Source organism: Marmota marmota, unplaced genomic scaffold (genome assembly GCF_001458135.2).
Source record: "Marmota marmota marmota unplaced genomic scaffold, marMar, whole genome shotgun sequence".
Classification (NCBI taxonomy): domain Eukaryota; kingdom Metazoa; phylum Chordata; class Mammalia; order Rodentia; family Sciuridae; genus Marmota; species Marmota marmota.
In genome coordinates this window covers 13,747,589-13,770,428 of record NW_026000169.1, presented here as the reverse complement: position 1 = coordinate 13,770,428, position 22,840 = coordinate 13,747,589, and the positions used below count along the sequence as shown (strand labels likewise).

The following is a 22,840-nucleotide window of genomic DNA, read 5'->3' as shown; positions in this document are numbered from 1 at the left end:
TGAGTGAAAGCTCAGGTGGTGATGGGGAGAGTATATTTAAGGAGCTCTTGGAAAAGCAGAAACAGAAAGGCAAGAAACAGAATTTAGCAGTTGATTCTTCTAAGTTGAGGAAGCAGTGAGCTTAATGTTTTGAAGGAGGAGTGTGGCAAGTGGGTGTGGCTGGAATCAGAGTGCAAAGGGCCTTATACAGCATGAAGTTTGCATTCTATCCTGAGGTCAGTTCTAAGGAAGTGTAGAGTTTCCAGGCAGAGGAATGATGGGGTCCATTTCATCTTGGAAAGCTAACCCTGGAGCCGGTGTTGGGAGTGGATTGGAGAAAGCACAGCAGAGTTAGGACTCAGTAAAGCTTTGAGGGTTCAGAGTGGGAAATGAAGATCTGAGCTGAGGCCACAAGATGGGGTGGAGAAGAGGGGCTGGTCTTGAGATGTTTGGAAGGTAGCATTGATAAGACACAATGACCAGTGGTTTGGGATTACTAGAGGGGTACATAGACTTCCTATATGGACAGCTTGGAGATAGCGATGGAAGTAGGCAGAGGAACAGGGTTGTTGTATTGGATGTTTTATGGGGTGCGATGGAATAGATGATGACTTCAGTTTGAGACGCAGTGAATCCCAGATGGGATTGTTGGACATATGGATGACAGTGCATAGTGGGCAGTTAAAATATGGACCTGGAATGGAGGAGTGAGGTTAGATACTCAGCAAAGGAAAAGCCATCCTGTGAGTGAAATTGTCCAGGCATGTACTTAGAAAACTAGGGGGAAATGGCAGATACTTTCCTAGTTCCTACTATTTGTCAGGCAGCACTTCTGGGTGCCTGGGGGATATTAACTGCTGAGGAATAAGCGTAAGACTGAGATGTGGTCTTGGAGGTAGGAGAAGAGCTCAGAGGTGCAGCCTTAGTAAGGAGTGGAGAACAGAACACTATAGGGAGGTCCAGAGAAGTGACCAGAAGGGTCCATCTGATAGTAATAAAGCATGAGTGGTGGCTTTTAATGGGAGTCATCTTAGTGGCATAGACAGGAGGGATGAAAATGAGATTACAGTGATTGAGCAGCGCAGGTGAGGTGAGGGAAATTAGGCCATGCTTAAAGTTTAGGGAACAAGGGAAGGAGAGGAGTGATAGGTAGTAAAGGAGGTGGAATTCGAATGATTATCAGAATCAAGGAAAGGGAATGCTTTCTGTAACTAAAGAGTAATTACCTGGTAAAAAGTTATAGACTCACCAAGCATGGTGGTGCACACCTGTAACCCCAGTGGCTCAGGAGGCTGAGGCAGGAGGATCACAAGTTTGAGGCCAGCTGCAGCAACTTTAGCAAGGCCCTAAGCAATATAGCAAGACCATGTCTCAAAGAAAAAAAAAAAAAAGTCTGGGGCTATGACCCAGCCAGTGGTTAAGCATCCCTGGGTTCAATCCTTAGTACCAAAAATGAACAAACAAATCCATAGACTTCAGCCTTCTATCAAAGACAGTGTAACCCACCCTGCAACCTTCCCCCCAAAAGTAGAGCTTCAGGTGGGATGCATATCATTTTCTTAGGTGTTGTAGATATTTGTAAGTGCAGAGAAAGAATATAAAAAACTCAAAATTTTGAGGAAGATTCCACATAATGTTGAAGTATACACTATATTCCATCTCAGCTCTCACCAGGGGAAGTCTACCACCAGAATTCCAACAGTTTGTGGAAACCAAGATTCAGCTGTGGGAATAGATGGATGAGTGTATGAAGTTGCGATCTAAATCTTTAGATTGGTTAACCTGCTCTGTCTTATCCTCTCCATATGACTGCATAACACACAGTTCTTCATATGGAGTTGAGCTAATGTCAAGTGACTTCAGTAGGATTCTTAACAAGAAAAGAGCTATTTCAGTCACATGATTAATGTCAAGTTACCAAAATCTATCTTGTGTTTGATTAAATACTCAAGTGCTATTCACATAAATGGCCCTAGGGTCTTTTATATTTACTCTTTTGTAGAAACACAATGACTGTTCCTACAGTAGTGAGGATGATACCATTTTTCTCTGTTGAAAGAGGCCATATGAAAAGTAGATGCCCTTACCTCTTTTATTTTTGGAATTAGGGATTGAACCCAGGGGTACTCTACCAGTGAGCTACATCCCAGGCCTTTGTATTTTTTATTTTCAGACAGGGTCTTGCTGGGGGTCTTGTTGAGGCTGGCCTTAAAATTGTAACCCTCCTGTCTCAGCCTCCAGATTCACTGGTATTATAGACGTGTGCCCCATGTTTGGCTGCATCCCCCTACAGCTGTTACCCATGGAGTTCCCTTTCTTTTTGGCAGTGATTTCCCCCCCACCCCCGACCCCCTGCCCATCTTCAGATTTTTAAGCATTTTTTTTTGAGTCACAGACTCCAGAATATAATAAAAAGTTTTCTCCCAAGGAAATGTAGAAATTCAATATTTGGCAACTTCAGGGTGCTTGTGGAGCCCATGAAACCCATTTTTGGACCTCAGTTTAAAAATGTCACTTTTGACTAAACTCTAGAGATTGGCATGCTGGAGATGGTAAGCCAGATCCAGCTTGCTGTCTGTCTTTGTGCATAAAACTTTATTGAAACATACCTGTGCCTGTTCATTTGTGTATTATTTGTGGCTGCTTTTGTGTCTCAAGGGCAGGACTGAGCAGTTGTCATAGAGACCCTCAGACCCTCAAAGCCTAAAATAGTCCCTGGTCTAGGGTCCTCATCCCCATGATCTTCCTCTTTAACCAAGTCCTTGAAATAGTATAAAAGCAGAAGCTCTGTGTTTATATTTAACTTCCACATGGGAAGTTCTGTTAACACTCCGCTTTTCTGAGCCTGATTTGTATATGTAAGACTTCTTTGTTAGTAACTTTCCTATTTTTCATTCAGATCCTATCCCTGGAGGCTGTAATTTGGAGTTTGATTTAGACATTGATCCCAACATTTACTTGGAGTATAATTTCTTTGAAACGACTATTGAGTTTGCCCCTGCAAACCTAGGCTATGCAAGGTATGACCATCTCTGTCTCCTAAAACTGCTTTTAGAATAGTCATGACTGAATTTTGTGTAAATTTAGCAAACTTTCTGAGATCCATAGTTCTCTGTAGTGAAATTGAATTGTTTATTTTTTGGGGGAAGGAAATTGTTGTAATTTAAACTTTATTACTAATATTTCAACTGTTTTTTTTTTTTTTTGGTACTAGGGGTTGAACTCAGGTACTCAACCACTAAGCCATATCCCCAGCCCTATTTTGTATTTTATTTAGAGACAGGGTCTCACTGAGTTGCTTAGTACCTCGCAGTTACTGAGTTGCTTAGTGCCTCACAGTTGCTGAGTCTGGCTTTTAACTCACGATTCTCCTGCCTCAGCCTCCCAAGCTACTGTGCCTGGTTTGAACTGTCATTTGTAATTAATGTTTTGCCCCTTCATTCTTTATTTGAAAAAGCCAGACGTGTCTATTGTGAATTTGGAAGTGCATCTTAATTTTTATAATGCATTTTAATATAGAAAGTCTTCTGTAGCTCTGAAACATCCTTTTATAAGATTTTTTTTTTAAATTAAAACTCTGCCTCAGTTTCTTTCTTTCTTTCTTTTTTTGGTGCTGGGGGTTGAACCTAGGGGTGCTTTGTCACTAAGCTACATCCCTAGCCCCTTTTTGAATTTTGAGATAGGATCTCACTAAGTTTCTGAGGCTGGCTTCGAACTTGTGATCCTCCTGCCTCAGCCTCCTGAGTTGCTGGGATTACTGGCAATCACACTGTGCCTGGCCCTCAGTTTTTAAATTTCTATTTTAACAGCAACAATTCCATTGAAAAACATTAGAATTCTCTATGTGGCACTCAGCACTGTGCATCATATGTAGTACTGAGTGCTACATGTTCTTTATCCTTTAATCCAAATATCTCATGAAGAAGGGGCGATTGCTCTTGTTTTACAGAGAGGTTTTTCTACGGGTCATTGAGGTTCATTGATGTGCCCACAGGCACATCAGATGGCACAGCTGGCAGTTCACTATAATCCTGACATTAGAGTTTGGTTATTTAACTGCACTCACCTCTTGGTGTGTCTTCGGGTGAGCTGTTATAACAAAGCACAGATTAAGTATTCCTTCTCTGAAATACTTGAGATCACAAGGATTTCAGATGATGGAAGTTTTTTTTGGATTTGGGAATATGTGCATAGGTTTTACTGGTTGGGTACTTTTCGTCTGAAAATCAAAATCTGAAGTGTTTTGAGCATTATATCTGTGCTCAAGAAATTCCAGATTTCAGAACATTTTGGATTTTGGAGTTTTAGATTAAGGATGATCAACTTGTACTGTAGACTGGATAAAGAATGGACATTTATTTCTCTCAGTTTTAGAAGCTAGCAGTCCAAAATTAAGGTGCCAGAACGGTTGGGAGCAAGCCCTCTTCTAGTTGCAGTATCCTTAACAAGACACAAAGTGCTAGAGAGCTCTCTGGGGTCTCTTATAAGGGCAGTAATCCCACTTAGGAGAGCTCCACCCTCATGACCTAATTATCTCTCAAAGGCCCACCTTCTAGTACCATTATATGAGGGGCTAGGACTTCAACATGAATTTTTTGGGTAACAGCAACATTCAGTTCATAAGAGCATGTTACTTTTCTCCAGAATACCAATTATGCCATTGCAAAAGGTGAACTGTTATATTTGAATTGTTGCAGAAGTTTGAAATTAGAGCTTTTGGTTCCTTTTTGTAGATGGGGCTTGCACCACACGAGATTGATGTTCAGTTTTGTTGGTTGACTTTAGAGGTGCAGATCCTCCGCCATGTGACGTGGGAACAGGCCGGGACTTTAGGTGGAGGTTGCAGTATGATGTGTATCAGTATTTCCTGCCTGAGAATGACCTCACTGAGGACGTGTTGCTCCAGCACATGCAGAGGATGGTCCAGGTGCCCGAGGTGAAGGCCAATGCTGTCAAGGTAAATCTGTTTCTCATGGTCGTGTGGCTATTGTGACACTGTTGAAAAAGTTGAGGGGAGAACCTACCAGGACCTTATTGCTTTACTGTTTTCTTGATTTTTTTGGGGGGGATAACCACTTTATTCCCTTTTATTTTGTTATCAAACGGGGAGCTATTGCTAGTGATAGGCCAGAATGATGTTACCCTTTGGAGAGATACAGATATACTATATTGAATTTAGGCTGCAGCTACATCTGTGACTAATGATCTTGAGATACAGAGGGAAGTTGAAGTGATTTTCTGTGTAACTTCCGTAACTATTGGCTTAATAGTTTTGGCAAGTATGAAGGCTGTAGTGTCTAAATAATAATGAGAAATTGCACATCGGTATTAATATTTGAACCAAACTCAAAGTCTAACTTGGAGCAGAAGTTTTCTCTGAGCTTTTGAATCCCTGTAAACCCTGGCTACTCCAGGTATGGACCACAGACCCGCAACATTGACATCATTTGGGAGTTTGTTAGAATTGCAGATTCTTCTTAGGCTTCACTCTGGAACTACTGAATTGGAATTTGTGTTTTATAATCCCCCAGGTAATTCTTGTGTATATTAGAATTTGAGACTTAATAATTTAGATTCCTTTTGTGGAGGCCAGGATTTTAACTTCATATCTTGCAAGGTACTTGATAGCAGTATGTCATATGAGGTCCTCCTTCAGTCATGGTTGGTGGGTGAGGTTTTTTTAGACTGATTGCTATGATTCTTCCTAGAAGGTTAATAGATCACCAGGTTATGTAGAAAAAAGGGATTAAAATGGCGTATTATGATCAGCCTGTAGGCATAGCCTATTGAAGAGTAAGGTCTTACTTTGTATGTGTGTCACCTGGGATGTCATTGCACAATTCTGAGGAGCCTTAATACAAAAAAACTCATCATGCTTACTCACAAATTAAGAAGTACTGTTCATTCCATTTGATTCTCTTGTTTATAGGAAATATAAAGGTTAAAAGAACCAATTAGACCTTGAGCACAATCTGACAAACCCAGATTGTGGTATATTCTGTAAAACTACTGACTTAATCTCTTTAAAAATCATTGAGTGGTGGGTAGGTTGGAGAGGGTGGTGGGAAGGACTATTCTAGATTACTGAGATTAGAGATGCAAAACAGACGCTAAACTTGAATGTTGGGTAAGAAGGAAAAAAGCTATAGAAGACATTAAGGGAAAAAATGGATCTGTATTAGATAATGAGAAATTATTAATTTTCTTAGGTGAGACTGGCATTGTGGTTAGATTGGAGAATGTTCTTAGTACCTTGCTACTCAGAATGTGGTAGATGCGTGTAGAGTATTGTCAACACCTAAAAGATTGTTAGAAAAGCAACAAAAGCCACCTCTGACTGACAGAATCAGTCATTTTACTAGATTCCCTTAGTGATTCAAGGGACATGATGTTTGAGAAATACTCTTTTAGGAATATTTAGAAATATTTAGAAGTAAAATGTCATGATATCTATAATAGTTCTGCAAGAAAAAAAATTGAAGGAGCAAGGAATAGAAAAGAAAATACGGTAAAATATTGACAATTATGTGGTATAGAGTTTATTGTATTATTAACATTTTTGTGTAGTTTAGATTTTGCATGATAAAAACTTGGAAATGTAGGTGATAAGATTAATATTTTGTTAAACTTGACTAATCTTTTGCCCAGAGAGCATGTATTTTAAAGGCTGAGCAATAATTTTAAAAAGTGGTACCCTTCTAGAAGGCTTGTGACTATTTCTTTGGAAACTCAAATATTTAATTTCTTCATTTACACTAGTTATAGTTCTATGTATTATCGTTACGTTGAGCTGGGTATGGTTATATTGAGCATACACTTGTTGAAGATTTGGTAATAGCGATTGGGCTGAGTACTAAAGAAAGAGTAGTGAGCAAATTAACTATGATTTTTTGCCCTTGTTTTAGTTATTTAAACTAAAACAAATGCCCAGGTGCAGTGGTGCATGCTGTAATTCCAGCAACTTGTAGGCTGAGGCAGGAATATTCTGAGTTCAAGCCAGCTTCAGCAACTTAGCGAGACCCTATTTCAAAATAAAAAATGAAAAGGGAAAGGGATGTAGCTCTGTGGTTTAGCATGCCTGGGTTCAATCCCTGCTACCAAAAAAAAAAAAAGAAAAAAAAACCTACCAAATTTTTTACTTTGTACTAACTAGCATTTGCACACTGTTTTTATTAGGTTTATAATTAGATTTTATTTGTATTAGGTTAATATATAGATGTTAGACTTTATTTATATTAAATATTAATGTCATTTAACATATTAAATTAAAACTTTGGAGGCATTTTGTGTAAGAACTGTTTATATTAGCACATACAAACCATGTAGGCTGGTCTTTTGACAAAGCTAAATGGGTTGGTGTAATTTTTGCTTTTAAACAGAATTGCAATTTGGTATATGTAGGTGGTATTTTTAATAGAATAGCTTTAAAAAAAAGTCTAAACACTAATTGTGCATTATTTTTGGCTCTAGCTGGTGACTCTAACAGCTGATGATAAGACAAGAGTTTCCTTCTCCTCCCTGCGGGGTCAAGGAGTTATTTATAATGTCATCGTTCGGGATCCATTCCTGAATACATCTGCTGCTTATGTTCCTGCTCACACATACGCTTGCAGCTTTGAGGCAGTGGAGGGTAATTGTGCTTCCCTTGGTGAGTGTATGGATTTAAACTTTGACAGATTTTTCTTTGACTTTGCAGATCTGTTTCCACAGATATAGAACTTTAGAATATTAAAAAATGCTTTTTGTTCATTCAGCAAATGGGGTTTGAGCCCTTTCGTTTTTCTACTCTCTGTTCTAGGCACTAGAATATAGCAGTGAACAAACCAGACAAAATAAAAATACTTACATATGTACACACATATATATATATCATCTTGCTTATATATCATATATATTTAGTGGGAGATTCAAGACAAGATAAATTTGTAAAGTATATAATACATGAGAAAGTACTAAGAAGAAAAATAAAATTGGGAAGGGCCACATTGGTAGAGGTGAGAAGAAAATCTGAGATAGTACAATATGGGAAGGCCTTGGAGGCAGGAAGCCATGTGCATATCGGGGGACAGAGCCTTCCAGGTAGAGGGAATCGCCAGTACCAAAGTCTCTTCCAGAAGACTGCCTGAAGAAAGGCAGTGCGAACAGTGGTGGGAAAAGAATGAGGAGGGCACAGTAGAGATGCAGGGCTGGTAGTGTGCCCTCGCAGGTCGTAGTAGATATATTATATCAGAAGGAAATGGAAAGACATTGGGAGGTTTTGAGCAGATAGCGCCACCATCTGACTTTAATGTGATTGCTGGCTCCTTTTGGAGAAAAGACAGGGGCAAGAGCAGAAGTAGTAGAATGAGTTAGGAGGCCATGGAAGTCATCCAGATGAGGGATGGTAGCTTAAGGAGAGTTGTGGCAGTGAAGGTGTGTGGGACCAGCACGTATGTGTCATCTTGAAACACTTTCTTAGAAAAGGTGCACAGATGCTATAATTTTTGCATAATCTTCACCCTGATTTCTCAAACATTAGTTTCCATGTTGTTCTATTTGCTTCATCCTGTCTTCCTATAAAAACATACATATGTGTATATTGAATACTTTTCTGAACCATTTGAGAATAAGTTGCAGATAGAAAGATCTTGTACCCCTAATTACACAGAATTAGTACTGATACAATACAGTTATTTAATCTATAGATATTATCAAATTTTACTCATTATCCACTAATGTCCTTTAAAAGACACAAAGTAATTTTTTTCCTGCCCAAAGTCCAGTTCATGACACCACATTGCTAATTTCCATGTCTCCTTAGCCTTCTGTAATCTGGAGCAATTTCTTAGTCTATTTTTGTCTTTGAGGACTTGGACCTTTTTTGAAGAGTACAGGATGTTTAGTTTTTAGAAAGTCCTCAGTCTTAGTTACTTTGATGCTTCTTCATGATTACATTCAGATTATGCATATCTGGCAGAAAGAAAGAGGAAGTGATGTGTCCTTTTCTCTTCATATCTGTCCCATTAATGGTGATAACTTGATTACTTGGTTAGTGACCTCTGCCAGTCTTCTCTGCCATAAAGTCACTGTTTTTACCTAAAATATCTTTTGGGGGAGATATTTTTAGTGTCTGTAAATAATCTCATTCTCAAACTCACACTTGCTAGTTTTAGCATCCAGTGGTCTTTGCCTGAAACATTTATTACTAGTCGTTGCCAAATGGCATTTTCCTAATTTCAGTCCAGATTGTCCCAGATTTAACCAATGAGTGGCTGAATGTATTTTTGATATAGGGTTTGATGATGGATTGATTGAGTGGAAGAAAGTGGGGTTAAGGATGACTTCTTAGTTTTTGGCCTAAGTAATTAGAGAAGGCAAACTGCCATTCACTGAGGTGGGAAAGATTGGGAGTGGTCTTGGGAGAATATACCCAGAATTCAGTTTTGGACATGTGCAGTTTAAGAACACTCTTAACTATTCAAGTGGAGTTGGGCAGCTGACTGTTAGCTATATGTAGCAGTTGGAATTCAGGGGAGGGCTGGGCTAGAGATTGTCTTGGAAATTATCAGGTTAACTATATGGCGTTTAAGACCATAGAATGGATGAGTGAGTATATAGAAAAGGGAAGGGTCTGAGGACTGAGCCCTGGTGGCACAGATATGGAGATGAAGAAATTGAAGAAAATCCTGGTGAGGTGGCTGAGAAGGAGCAGCAGGAGTGGTAAATGGAAAGTGATATATTTTTTAAAAAATTATATATAAAATCTTTTGTTGTTGTTTGTTTATTTTTTATGTGGTAATGGGGATTGAATACAGGACCTCATGCATTCGAGGCAAGTGCTTCACCACTGAGCTATCTCCCCAGCCCTGATTTTTGTTTTTATTTAATTAATTTTTGTGGTGCTAAGAATTGAACCCAGGGATTTGGGTCAGTGATCTATTACTGAGTTATACCCACAGCCCAAAGAGAATGTAATGGTTTTTGTTTTGTTGTTGGTGTTTTGCAACTGAGGGTTGAAACCAGGGACAGTACTATTGAGCTACATCCCTAGCCCTTTTTTTGTTTTGATTTTGAGACAGGGTCTTGCTAAGTTGCTGAGGCTGATCTCTACCTTGTGATCCTCCTGCCCCAGCATCCCAAGTTGCTGGGATTACAGGCTTGTCCCACTGTGCCTGGCTGTTTTCTGAAGGTGGCAGGAGAAAGAGTTTCAAGGAAGAGAGAGCAATCAACTGTCAGATGCTGAGGAGAGGTCAGCTAACAGGCTGAAAATGACCACTGGCTTCAGCAACAAGGAGGACATTGGTGCCTCTGAGAGCTGTTCCAGTGGAGTGCGATAGCTGGAATATGTTCAAGAGCAAAGGGGATGGGAATTGGAGAATGAGTTCAAATAGCTCTTTCAAGGAGTTTTGCTCTGAAGAATGAAGTCTACGAGTTGTGCTTGAGACAGGGATTAGGGTTCCCTTTGTTTGTTGGAGCTGTATCCTTCTGTTAAAGGAGGAAAAAATTTAGTGACATTCATGAAAGCACAGAGAAGAGGAGGGTATTTTAGTCGGTATAGGGACCATTACAATGGGATTTTGCAGTGGGTACGGGGAGAGTAGGTTCAGCTCTGAATACAGCATGGGCAAGTGGGAATATATAGCCAAAGAGCAGGTGGCTGGGGTGGGTGTGGTCAGTGAATGAAATGTTACTAAGAATATGAGAGGTAAAAGGAATTCTGTCTAACTGACCTAAGAGGGTTCTTGCTGAAGGCACTGCAGAGTGATGAGACATCACCTGGGGGATGGTGGAAGATGAGGAACCTGATCAGATATTGAGGGAGATCAGATAACAAATGGTGGTGGTGGGGACCTGGTTCTTGCTAATCTGATTCATTAGAGTTTTTGCTGAAATTTAATTTTACAAGGAAGGTATTTTACTACGGGCCTATGAGAAAGTTCAGGAGCCCAATTAAAGGGTGGTATCACCACTCAGTTTTTTACTGGTGCTCATCCTTGAAAGAGAAAATGCAAGAGATCCAGGCAGATGTGTGTTTGCATTTTTCACAGTGAATCATGTCCAGGTTCCTCTATTCTTTTCTCTTGAGCCCTTCACATCCATGCCCCTCCTGGTCAGCCTATCTCAAAACAAACAATTAAAAGGGCTTGAGGAGGGCTGGGGTTGTGGCTCAGTGGTAGAGTGCTCGCCTAGTATGCACAAGGCACTGGGTTCGATCCTCAGGACCACATAAATATAAAATAAAGATATTGTTGTCAACCTAAAACTAAAAAATAAAAAAAAAAGGGCTTGGGAATGTAGCTCAGAGGTGAAGTGTCCCTGGGTTCAGTTCCCTGGGTTCATTCCACAGCATTCAAAAAGAAGAAAGGGTTTCAGTAAATTGCTCAGGGCCTTGCTAAGTTGCTGAGGCTGGCCTGGAACTTGTGATCCTCCTGCATCAGCCTCCTGAGTTGCTGGGATTACAGGCCTGAGCCTCCAGGCCTGGCTTGGTGTGTTTTGATTTTGGCAGGCTTGTAACATTTTTTTATATGAGATTATTACATAGAGGTTTTGTTTTCATTGTTAGTTCAGGGATTACTTTCTTGTGTTTACCTTGAAGGAGTAATGATGATGGGGAATTTTTTTTCTTTTTGGTATCTGAGATTTAACCCAGGGGTGTGCTTAACCATTGAATCATTTTTCCAGCCCTTTTTATTTTGAGATAGGGTTTTGCTAAGTTGCTTAGGGCCTTGCTGAGTTGCTGAGGCTGACTTTGAACTCACTATCCTCCTGCTTCAGACTCCAGAGATGCTGGAATTATAGTCGTGCACCACCATGCCCAGTGATGATGGGGAATTTTGTGAGCACATATTTCTCTTAAATAAACTAAATCTTTTGCATTGTTATGGCATTCATATTTACGTTTGTACCTACTAAGGATCATGAGATTTAGAGATTCTTTGACAACATGAAGCATATTGTGATTTATTGTTGCCTTTAATGTAATATTTTTTCCCCAAGATTGGAAGTGATTAGTACATGTGTGATTTGTAGTATCATTAATGTTCTCCTTTTTTAAAATGTATTATTTTAGTTGTAGTTAGGCACAATACCATTATTTAATTAATTAATTTATTTTTATGTGGTGCTGAGGATTAAACCCAGGGCCTCGTATGTGCTAGGTAAACACTCTACCACTGAGCCACAATCCCAGCCCGCATTAATGTTTTCTTAATGTGAGTTTATGTTTAAGTTTTTCATTTTGGAAAACTTCAGTGAGCTTTCATGTATCAGTTATTGAGCATAAACAATTTTGACTTGAGGCCATTGTCATGTTTCAGCTGTATTCCTGCTTTCTTCTGTCTCTCTCCTTGCAGTGCTGGGGATTGAACCCAGGAACACTCTTCCACTGAGCTACATCCCAAGCCCTTTATATTATTTATTTTGAGATAGGATCTCACTCACTTGTGGAGGCTGTTCTTGAACTTTTGATCCTCCTGCCTCAGCCTCCTGAGTATCTACGAATATATGCATGTGCCACCATTCCCATTTTCTGTTTATCCTTTATCACTGAATTATTTTAAAGTAAACTCCTAGACACCATTTAACTCACAAATCTCTCTCAATATCTATTATTATTTTCTAAAATAGCACCACCATGGATAAGTGTTGTTTAAAAATAACAATAAAACCATAGGAGCCAGGCATGGTAGTTCATGCCTATAATTCCCAGTGACTCTGGAGGCCGAGGCAGGAGGATCACAATTTCAAGACCAACTTGAGCAATTTACCAAGACCCTGTCTCAAAACAAAAAGGGCTGGGCTCAGTGGTAGGGCATCCCCTGGGTTCAATCCTCAGTACCACATACATAAATATAACCATAGTATCATATCACAATTTTCTTTCTTTCTTTTTTTTTTTTTTTTTTGTGGTGCTGGGGATTGAACCCAGGGCCTTAGCAAGCACTCTACCATCTGAGCTATATTCTCAGCCCCAACACAATTTTCAATTTAAATACTAAAAATAATCTTTAATAGCATCAAATTAACATTCAGAGTTTATATTTCCCCAGTAGTATTCCAGTTGTCTTCCACAGGTTAATTCAAACCAGGCTTCATATGTACACTGTATTTAGTTGATGTATCTCATAAATCTTTTTTACTCCATAGTCGTACTCCCCTTTTTCCTTTTAACTATTTATTGAATAGTTATTTTAACACACTCTTACTGCTTACCCTACTACAAAGAATATGTCATAGTTAATATTGTATACCTCTATAAGCAAGCATGTAGTTTTCTTTTTTGTCATAGAAGCACCCATTGATATTGCCTACATAGATTTAAGTCATTAAGGGTGGGAAGGATATTTTTAAGATAAATTATACATGTATGAGATAAATCCTTGTCAGTTCACTTCAGTTTTTTTTTCATAGAGCTTTACTAATTAAACATAGAATATTAAATTGCAATGTGTTATCTACTAAATTTTCATTTTTTTTTTTTCTTCAGGAAGAGTATCTACCAAAGTGTTCTTTACTCTTTTTGCAATGCTTGGTCTCTTCATTTGTTTCTTTGGACACAGATTCTGGAAAACAGGTATCTTGACCAGTGTAGATACTACCTATGTTCTTTATTGTCTTTGGTTTTCCATGTTGCTGGGGAATTATGAACAGTAAGGAGTGTGAGCACGTCTCTCCACTGTTCTCATAGGTTTGTGGCTGGGTTCTTTTGATGCTTCTATTAAGTTGCTCTGCATTTTTTAAATTTTATTTTTATAATTCTGAGGACTGAACCCAGATCCTTGCTCAGGCTAGCAAGAACACCACTGAGTTACACTGCCGGTCCTGCATTTTAATGTTTTCTTTTTCTCTCAAAAGTGGAGTACAACCTCCTCTTCATAAGAGGAGAATAAAGTTTGGCTTGTCTGGAAAACTTCTTTATTTGCTAGGTCTGCTAGTGACTAAAAATAACTGGGATTAGAAATGAGAGTGTCTGCCTAGTCTGTGTGGATTGTGGTGATGGTGATGGACTTCCTGGACTCCAGGGCTACCAAATAGAGAAAGGCAAAATGCCTGCTCAGTCCTGGGAGGTTTAGCTGCCCAGAGTAGTTTCAGAAATCACAGAGAGAAACTGTGGGAATGGAATGGAAATTATGCTTACTGAATTGGTTTCAATTCTTTGGATTGCATTTTAGGTAACATTTTCAATTGCCTAAAAAAATTCTTACCAGCAAGCTGATCACTGAGCTTCATGGGTAGAGTGAACACATGATCCTGGTCTAATGAAGCTCTTGAATTTGCTTTGATAGTGTTTGAAATAGCAACTGTTTTGCAACACTTTTTTCTTGTTGGATAAGAGTATTATGAGGAAGACTCAATCCCTCAAACTGTAGAATGATTCTGTGACAAAGAATTAATTGCTAGACTGTGGGCAAAATCCCAAAGATATTACCAGGGTTTTTATTTTTTCCCCCCTTTTATGTTGATACTTATCATGTTATACATATTAAAATTAAAATACAGGAAAAATATTACCAATAACAACTGAGAAGAATATGAGAAAATAGAGCTCCATCTTCAATCAGGATTAGACTTACTGGTGGGAAACAAAGTTATATCTATGGTTTTATTTTCAGGTATTTTAGTGGATCAAGGTAAGATGATTTAAAAAAATAGTAAAGTCACATTTTCTGTTGGAATACTTTCTTTTTCACATATAATTAATTTTTCACATAATATCATTTTTTGCTTATATAACTGCTGAAATTTAGTATGTAATTTCAGATTAGAAACAGATGACAAAAGTGCTCTTAAGTAGAAAATACAAATGTATTAAAATGAACTATGAAATTGGCCATAATAATTGAAATTGACTTACATATGTAAAAGGGTGTTTGGTAGTTAATACCATACTTTAAATATTTATCCATTTAATAATAAAATTACTCCCGGTGACTTCTCAATTTCTCCTGCCTTTTAGATAATTACTTTTCTTCTTCAAATGCCATAATGTGTGACTATTCTAGGAGTGTAAGCATGTATTGGTAGATCAGATATTTGAACTGCATTGTAAAAAGAGGACCTAACCATAGCTTGTTTTTTTTTTTTTTTTTGTTGCCTGCTGGTTTGCTACTAGAATTATTCTTCATAGGCTTTATCTTCATGGGATTCTTCTTTTATATATTAGTCACAAGGCTGACACCTGTTAAGTATGATGGTAAGTGAAAATGATGGTTTAATTGGGTGTTCAAAATGGAAACTGCTGAACTGGGCACAATGGTGCACACCTGTAATCCCAGCTACTCGGCGGGTGCTGAGGCAGTAGGATTGCAAGTTCAAGGCCAACCTCAGCAACTTAGCTAGTTTCTGTCCCCAAAATAAAAAAAATATAAAGGACTGGGGATGTAGCCCAGTAGATGGTCCCTGGGTTGAGTCCCCAGTACTGTAGGGGGTGGAGGGAGAGAAACTGCTGTGTTGACACTTCACTTTTCCTTCTGAGGTTGGACTTGTGTGTGATGTCCCCTTGCATGTGTGAAGTAATCAGCCTGCCATGCACCAAGTATCTCACTACTCAATCAGGCCTTCTCTTCAGGTTTTTAATCTGCATGGCAAATTTCTTGGGACTTAGGAAATGAAAGGCCATTTTGATTATAAACTTTAAGATACAAAATGTACAACACCAAAATGATAAAATTTTCCTTACCTTAAAGTAAACATTCTTCACCACCCCATCACATTTAACAAAATACTTGTCACCTTCCTCAGTCTGAACTCAATGACAAGCCAAGCCTGTCACCTGCCTTTGGGGGTTAGCATGGTGGTTAGACCCCTCCCTGGAGAGGCCTGCTCCATGCTGGTGTCATGGCACTGCTAAAGGGTCAGTGGGGCCTGACCCAGGGAAGGCCAAGGCTGGCTCTGATAATGCTACTGTGTCTGAGGCATGTGGTTGGAAGTGCTCTTCCTGATTAAACAGTGCATCTTCTTCCTCTGTACAGTTCGCCTGATCCTAACAGCTGTAGCTGGAACCATTGGTGGGATTTTCTTGGTGGCTACATGGTGGCGATTTGGAGTCCTCCCGCTGTGCATGCTGTGTGTTGGACTGGTGCTGGGGTTTCTCACTGCCTCAGTGACTTTCTTCACTCCGCTGGGTAGGAGATGTGTGGCTGATGTTCTGTGTATTTGGTTCATTGTTTGGAAGACTTTAATTGGGCTCTCTAGACTCAAATATTGCCTTGTCAGGAATTTGGATCCTGGAGTGGTGCTGCCTTTCTCCACTTTTCTTTGAAGAGTTGTGGGAATTTGCACAGATGATGTGGCTCTTTTAGAGAAGGCCTACACAAATAACAATTCCTACTTTCACTGGGCGTGGTGGCATGCGCCTGTAATCCCAGAGACTTTGGAAGCTAAGGTAGGAGGATCATAAGTTCAAAGCCAGCCTCAACGACTTAGTGAGACGCTGAGGAACTTAGATCCTGTCTCAAAATTAAAAAAAAAAAAAAGAAAAAAAGAAAAACTACTTTCTTAGAGGCACTCTGTACTGGGCGTATCATAGAATGTCTGTAGAGGTGGCTTTGTGCCTGTATATTTCTGTGAGAATAAGTGGAGCCAAAGAGGACTCTTATTATGGCAGAACAGTGATTTATTTTTTTAATCTGGGAACTCTTTCTATAGTAAATCCTAAGCAGAAGCCCAATATATCTCCCATATATATTGGCAGTGCTGTGATGGCAGCTGAGCTGGGGAACCTGACACTGTATCCTCAGCCTTCCCAGGGACCCTCCACCTTCACTCCTGCCTTTTGCTAAGCCCCAAGTGTTCTTAAGGTAACTGCTGGTAATCACCCTAGAGCAGTAGCCCAAGGATAATTCTGGAATTTTAATTTAATTTCTATTAATTTAAAAAATCCAAATAACATGTGAGTTAACATTCTTAGCTTGTACAGTGACTTACAAAATGCGAAGAGAAGAATACATTCAAAGATACTCTATTAGGCTGTTTCCTTTCTGTGATAATTTTAGTTCTTACATTAATATTAAAATTGATGGAAATGTTAGATTAACAATAACAGTTTCCTGAGGCTGACACCTCTTAAGAACACACAATATAATTAAGAGGTGTTCAGTACAAGTCAGTGTCCCTGGGCTCACTAAAGATTATTTTTTAAGACCAGAGAGAATTGACAACCTGTGTGTTTCCTGACTGTCCAAGGCCTTTTGTCCTGACTTTAGCAAACCTATAGCCCAGTACATTCCTACTGGCCCCTTACAGGTGGCTTTTTGTTTAGAAAGTCTGGTGAAAAGTAGCTGTGTTTAAGCTTGGCTGAATGACAGATTCTTAGGGGGAGATATGTGTTGAAATTGTAGATCCGAGGCCCTCCCCAGATGGGCTACATCAAATACCATGTACTGGGGTTTCCCCCTAAAGGATGAGGGACTATAAGTTAGAATTTTTAGTAGTTAGTGTGCTTTTGACTAGTAGAATGAGCCTAAGTTTGGAAATCAGGAAAAAAAAATGTAATATGCATTCTGGCTGTCCCTTGTGCCCTGCCTGGCTTTTAACTTTGGACAAGGCATTGACTGCAGCTCTGTTTCATCATCTGTAAAACTTTAGTAGGATAGAAGTGATGAGATAATAAAGACTTCATTTTCATCTTTATAAAAGTAGTCTAGAGGGGGCTGGGGTTGTGGCTTAGCAGTAGAGCACTTGCCTAGCATGTGCAAGGTGCTGGGTTTGATCCTTAGCATCACAAAAAAATAAATAAAATAAAGGTATTTTTTTAAAAAAAAAAGTAGCCTAGAGCAATTGTCTCTAAACTTTTTTATGAACTATTTCTATTGGTGAAAATAATTTTAGCATATACAATATACATATATATGTATATATATTTATTTATGAACTATCTCATAGCTCAAGAACAGTTAGAGTGAGCATTTCTTTATTGGCAGTGGATGCAAACTCATACTTTTGCACTGTAATTTGTAAAATATTTAGCTGACCTCTCTGATCTGATTAGATTACTATTTTCATGTTATGTGGGTAGCAAAGAGGTCATTCTCTGAAAAGGTCCATTCTTCACCTGTGTGTATAATAACTCTATTCAATCCTTGGCAAACTTTAAAAAAAAAGCCATTGGTTAATGTAGTTGAACTTAAGAATATAATCCATAAATTCACTTCATTGTAGCATGTTGCAGTTGGCTTTAAGACAATATGGAGTCCCAACGTCAGAGCCTCTGCTCAAGACATATAGGTCTCAAGCTATAGCACCATGTATAGACAAATGACGTGCCAGCATCATAATAAATCATCAGACCTTTTTTTTTCTTTTGGGATGGGGTCTTGCTATGTTGCCCAGGCTGGCCCTAAACTCAAGTGGTTCTTCTGCTGCAGCCTTCCCAGCAGCTGAAACTGTAGGTATATATCATCACACCCTGCTTTTGCTTTTAAAACTCACTTTATAAAGAGTTTGCATGTGTTGGTTATGCGTCACCCTAAGCTGTGCCACATATTGGAGTCATGTGACAGGAAAAGGGTTTGGTAGGAGCAAAGAATGGTTAGCTTTGGTCCCTGATTTCCTCCAGTATGCAGTGGTGTATCAGGATATGGGTTGATGATAAAATCTAAAGAGGATTTTGCAGCTTGTATTGTGTTGGTTCATAACTTTGAATCTTTTTTTACTTGTCTCCCCACACCAGTACAAAACAGGAAACATAGAACTTATTAGATATAGAAGGGGTGATTGAGAGTGTAGAGATAATTCAGTCTTTTTATGGGTTAGGAAGCTGAGGTCCAGAGCTGCAGTGCTAGTGAATGGAATAGCTGGAACTGTTGTAGCCTCTTCTAAAATTATCCTGCTACTACATGAAGAGCATTTACCTTTATCATCTCCCCTCCCCTTCTAGACCACCTTTCAAAGGGGATTATATTGACAGAAATGAAGAATATCAGTTCATTTCTAGTTGCCAACATATTCCCTGGTTGTTGCTTTAAGCCTTCAGTATATGTCTGTGTTCTCATAATGAGAAAATTTAAGTTGGGAAACCTCTTGTTTACTCTTGATTTCTCTTTGCTTTTTCAGGAAACATAAAAGTTTTTCGTGACGATGGTGTGTTCTGGGTGACCTTCTCTTGTATAGCTGTCCTCATTCCAGTAGTTTTCATGGGCTGCCTAAGAATAGTAAGTGTTTCGTCACAAGTTAGATGTATTCATTATATGTCCCGGGCTTTCAGCTGATCACTGATTGCATGTTTTTATTCACTAGGGAGGGCTGTATGATTATCTGCTTCTAAATAGTCTTATTACTAGGAAAGCAAAGGAAATTCTATGTATGATTATCACATGGTATTCTTTTGTTTTAATCAAATGGAGCATCATCTGTCAATATATTTCAGCAGTTGGAACAGAGAAGGTAGTCTTAGGTCTAGCTGTTTTCATTTAATTATATGTTGGTGTTGAAGTTCTTTCACAGGGAAGATTATTTTCTTTCTTTCTTCTTAATATTTATTTTTTAGATGTAGTTGGACACAATACCTTTATTTTATTTACTTTTATGTGGTGCTGAGAATCGAACCCAGGGCCTCACATGTGCTAGGTGAGTGCTCTACTGCTGAGCCACAACCCAAGCCCAGGGAAGTTTATTTTCTGTGTGCAGTCATGCATTGCTTAATAATAAAGCCACATTCTGAGAACTGCATCCTTGGGTGATTTTGTCATAGTGCAAAATCATAGAGTGGACTTATACAGACTAAGAGAGTGTCAGTAGGTGATATAATCTTGTGGGACTGCTGTTGTATATGCAGTCTGTCTTTATGTGGCACATGGCTGTATTTTGATAAGCTCATCTTTTCAGGTAACATTTATTTCTTGGTCCTTTTTCATGTGCCTCTGTGATTGAGATGAGTAGTGAGAGTTAGAAGCTACTCTCATTCTACCAGGGATTATGCCTTAACTCTTCTACTCTTCCACAGCTGAACATCCTGTCTTGTGGCATTATTGGCTCCTACGCGGTGGTTTTGGCCATTGACAGTTACATGTACACAAGCCTTTCTTACATCACTTTGAATGTTCTCAGGAGAGCACTCCACACAGATTTCCACAGAGCTTTCACAAATGTGCCTTTTCAAAATAATGGTAAGACTCTTAAATACAAAACCTGGAGTGATGGTCAAACAGGAGAGTGGAATGGGAAGGAAATGAGCAGCACCTAGTTTCCTTGATGAACATATGTGAAGTATAACTAAATCACTGCCTTTCCCCTCAGCCTCTTTCTGCCAAAAAAAAAAAAAAAAAAAAAAAAAAAANAAAATAAAAAAAAAAAAGAAGTGGGCCAGGTGTGATGGTACATGCCTATAATCCTGCAGCTCAGGAGGATGAGGTAGGAGGATTGCAAATTCAAGGCCAGCCACAGCATTTAGCAAGGCCCTATGCAACTTAGTGAGATCCCGGTCTAGAAATTTAAAAATAACATAAAAAAGGGCTGGGGATGTGGCTCAGTGATTAAGGGTCCCTGGGTTCAATCCCTGGTACAACAAACAAAAAACCTACCATGGTCTGGAACCACAAAGCATTAACTTGGAAAAACATGCTTGTGTAAAATGAGTAATTCCTAAAAATGTCAGAGTTATAAATATTAACATGAGAATATCCTACCAATTTATTAGAAGAAAATTGAAAATAATCAGTGACTTACATCTTTATGACAGAATACAAAGCACATTTGGATAGAGCATTGAGCATCCCCAACTTTGGTCTCGGCAGTTGTCTGAGAATTTCCTCAGGCATAAAATTAAAAGGACAAATAACATGATCTCTAAAGTCCTTTCCAGGCATAGTATTCTAGCAAATTCTTTGTTGGGATCAGTTTTCTATCACCTTCTACAGAAAATTCAACTGGCCTACAAGTACTATTTGGCTAGTGTGGTTTGGCTACCTGGTAACTAACCTGTAACAGATCAGAACGTTCAGAAAATATTTTAATAGTGTAATAGGTTTTCCTGTAACACTAGTACTTTTTCTTCAATTTGATACCTGAAGAACTAATGAAACCAACACTATATTTTAATAACTAGGCTTTTTAGCACTTTTTTCAAAATAGATATATTTATTATAAAAACTATACAAACTGGTTTTTTATTACAAATTATCATGAAAGTTTTTAAATAATTTGTATCCTTGTTCCCCAAAAAAAAGGTGTTCCACCTTTTATAGTCTTGACTAGCAGAGCATTCTAAGGGTACCAAGAACAACTCACAAATATTCCATTTAACTGTTAGAATGTACAAAGAAGGAAGAAGCCAGAGTCCCTACAGTAAATTATTTTAAATTTGAATAAAAAGTCTTTTAAGTGTTACTGAAGTTACAAACAGTAAAAAATTACATTACAGATTCGAAGAGAAAGAGGGCGACCATTTTTCCCTCCCCACCCATACAAGATGTGGAAACAAGAGAGAGAGCGCAGAGTAACGAACATTCTGGATCCAAGCTACCATATTCCTCCACTGAGAGAGAGGCTCTATGGCCGGTTAACCCAGATAAAAGAGCTTTTCCAGGAGGAACAGCCGGCTGGAGAGAGGACGCCCCTCCTTCTATAGATGGCATGGGCTTAGTCAGTCTGCCTCAGTTCTGGAATTCATGTCCAGACTGCATCAGCCACCCCTGGTGCCCACCTAATATTGGATCGGCCCTGCATGAGATCATGGTGTCCTTTTTGACGTGTGGTAAGGGTACACTAGGGAGTTAGGATGATTCTAAGTGAGAGAATGAGAAGCATAACTGAACAGTTGTGGTAGGGAGGCTTTTCCTTATTTTCCAATACTTGGGAAATTACTTTCTGGTTTATACATGTATGATCAACATATTCCATTTAAATAGGTTCATCAAAAAATATAAAAATAAAAAAACAGTGATTCTTCTGAAAAGCCCTTGTGTTTCTTTTTATAACTCCTTGAATAATTTTCTCCCCTGAGTCTGTCTAAACTTGGGGAGGGGGAGTTATTTAAATATTCAATCTTTATTCACCCCTTTGTTTAAAGGTTTAGGGATCTGATACTGAGTTCCCAAATGTCAGAATATACAGAGAAGTAACTCATTTTCTTATTAAAAGCCATCTGACTACAAAGTTACATGTCTTTTTTTTTTTTAACCAAAAGGAACTTTTTCAATATTTAAAAGATTTTTAACTGTAAAATATACATAACATTTAACAACTTAAATTTTTAAGTGTATAATTCAGTAGTTTTCCTTTGTTTTTGACTTTTATTGCTTAAAATGGTAATTTAAAAAGCTAAATTATTTGTTATTTGAAAATCGGTCAATTTATATAGATAGTAGAATTTTTATGGATGATTTATCTAGATTCCAAAACATGGCCTTTTATTTTTCTTTCAAGGCTTTATAAAATAGTGTTGACAGCCAGGTATGGCGACACATGCCTGTAATCCCAGCAACTTGGGAGGCTGAGGCAGGAAGAGTGCAAGTTTGAGGCCAGCCTCAGCAATTTAGCAAGATCCAGTCTCAAAAAGGGATGGAGTATATAGCTTAGTTTTGGTAAAGCACTCCTGGATTCAATCCCCAGTACCACAAAAAATAATTAAGTGGTGATCTTTATTTTAAGCTGCATTAGATGACATGGATCCCTTCCCCCTCAAGGAAACACGTTGATCCCTCTGTTAATCTACAGTGACATTAACAACCTTAAAAAAATCTGCACTTAAGTTTTCCCTGCTAAAGTAGCTGTGTTAGCATTGGTGTAAAATAGTTTTAATAATTGTTTTTCTGTAATTAAAGCCTTTTCTGTGATCTGTGTTTTGAAGTGATGAGGCGAGAGTCAAAAAGGATTCAGGTATTCAATGAGCCAGCCTTTAATTAAGACCACCTTGGATTGTCTATAGAGGGCCCCTTCAGTTTCC

General features: G+C 38.6%; 1 protein-coding gene across 1 annotated transcript in view; it reads left to right on the top strand.

Moving 5' to 3' along the window:
• Tm7sf3 (transmembrane 7 superfamily member 3) overlaps positions 1-21,850 on the top strand; it is a 37,223-nt gene extending 15,373 nt beyond the window's left edge. Inside the window, exons 4-12 of the mRNA XM_048787193.1 lie at positions 2,879-2,999; positions 4,765-4,936; positions 7,450-7,627; positions 13,445-13,531; positions 15,071-15,151; positions 15,930-16,082; positions 19,012-19,109; positions 19,901-20,063; positions 21,303-21,850. Coding sequence (XP_048643150.1) covers positions 2,879-2,999; positions 4,765-4,936; positions 7,450-7,627; positions 13,445-13,531; positions 15,071-15,151; positions 15,930-16,082; positions 19,012-19,109; positions 19,901-20,063; positions 21,303-21,523 — 1,274 coding nt within the window. The 3' untranslated portion in view covers positions 21,524-21,850. The remainder of the gene's footprint in view (positions 1-2,878; positions 3,000-4,764; positions 4,937-7,449; positions 7,628-13,444; positions 13,532-15,070; positions 15,152-15,929; positions 16,083-19,011; positions 19,110-19,900; positions 20,064-21,302) is intronic.
• The last annotated feature ends 990 nt before the right edge of the window (positions 21,851-22,840 follow it).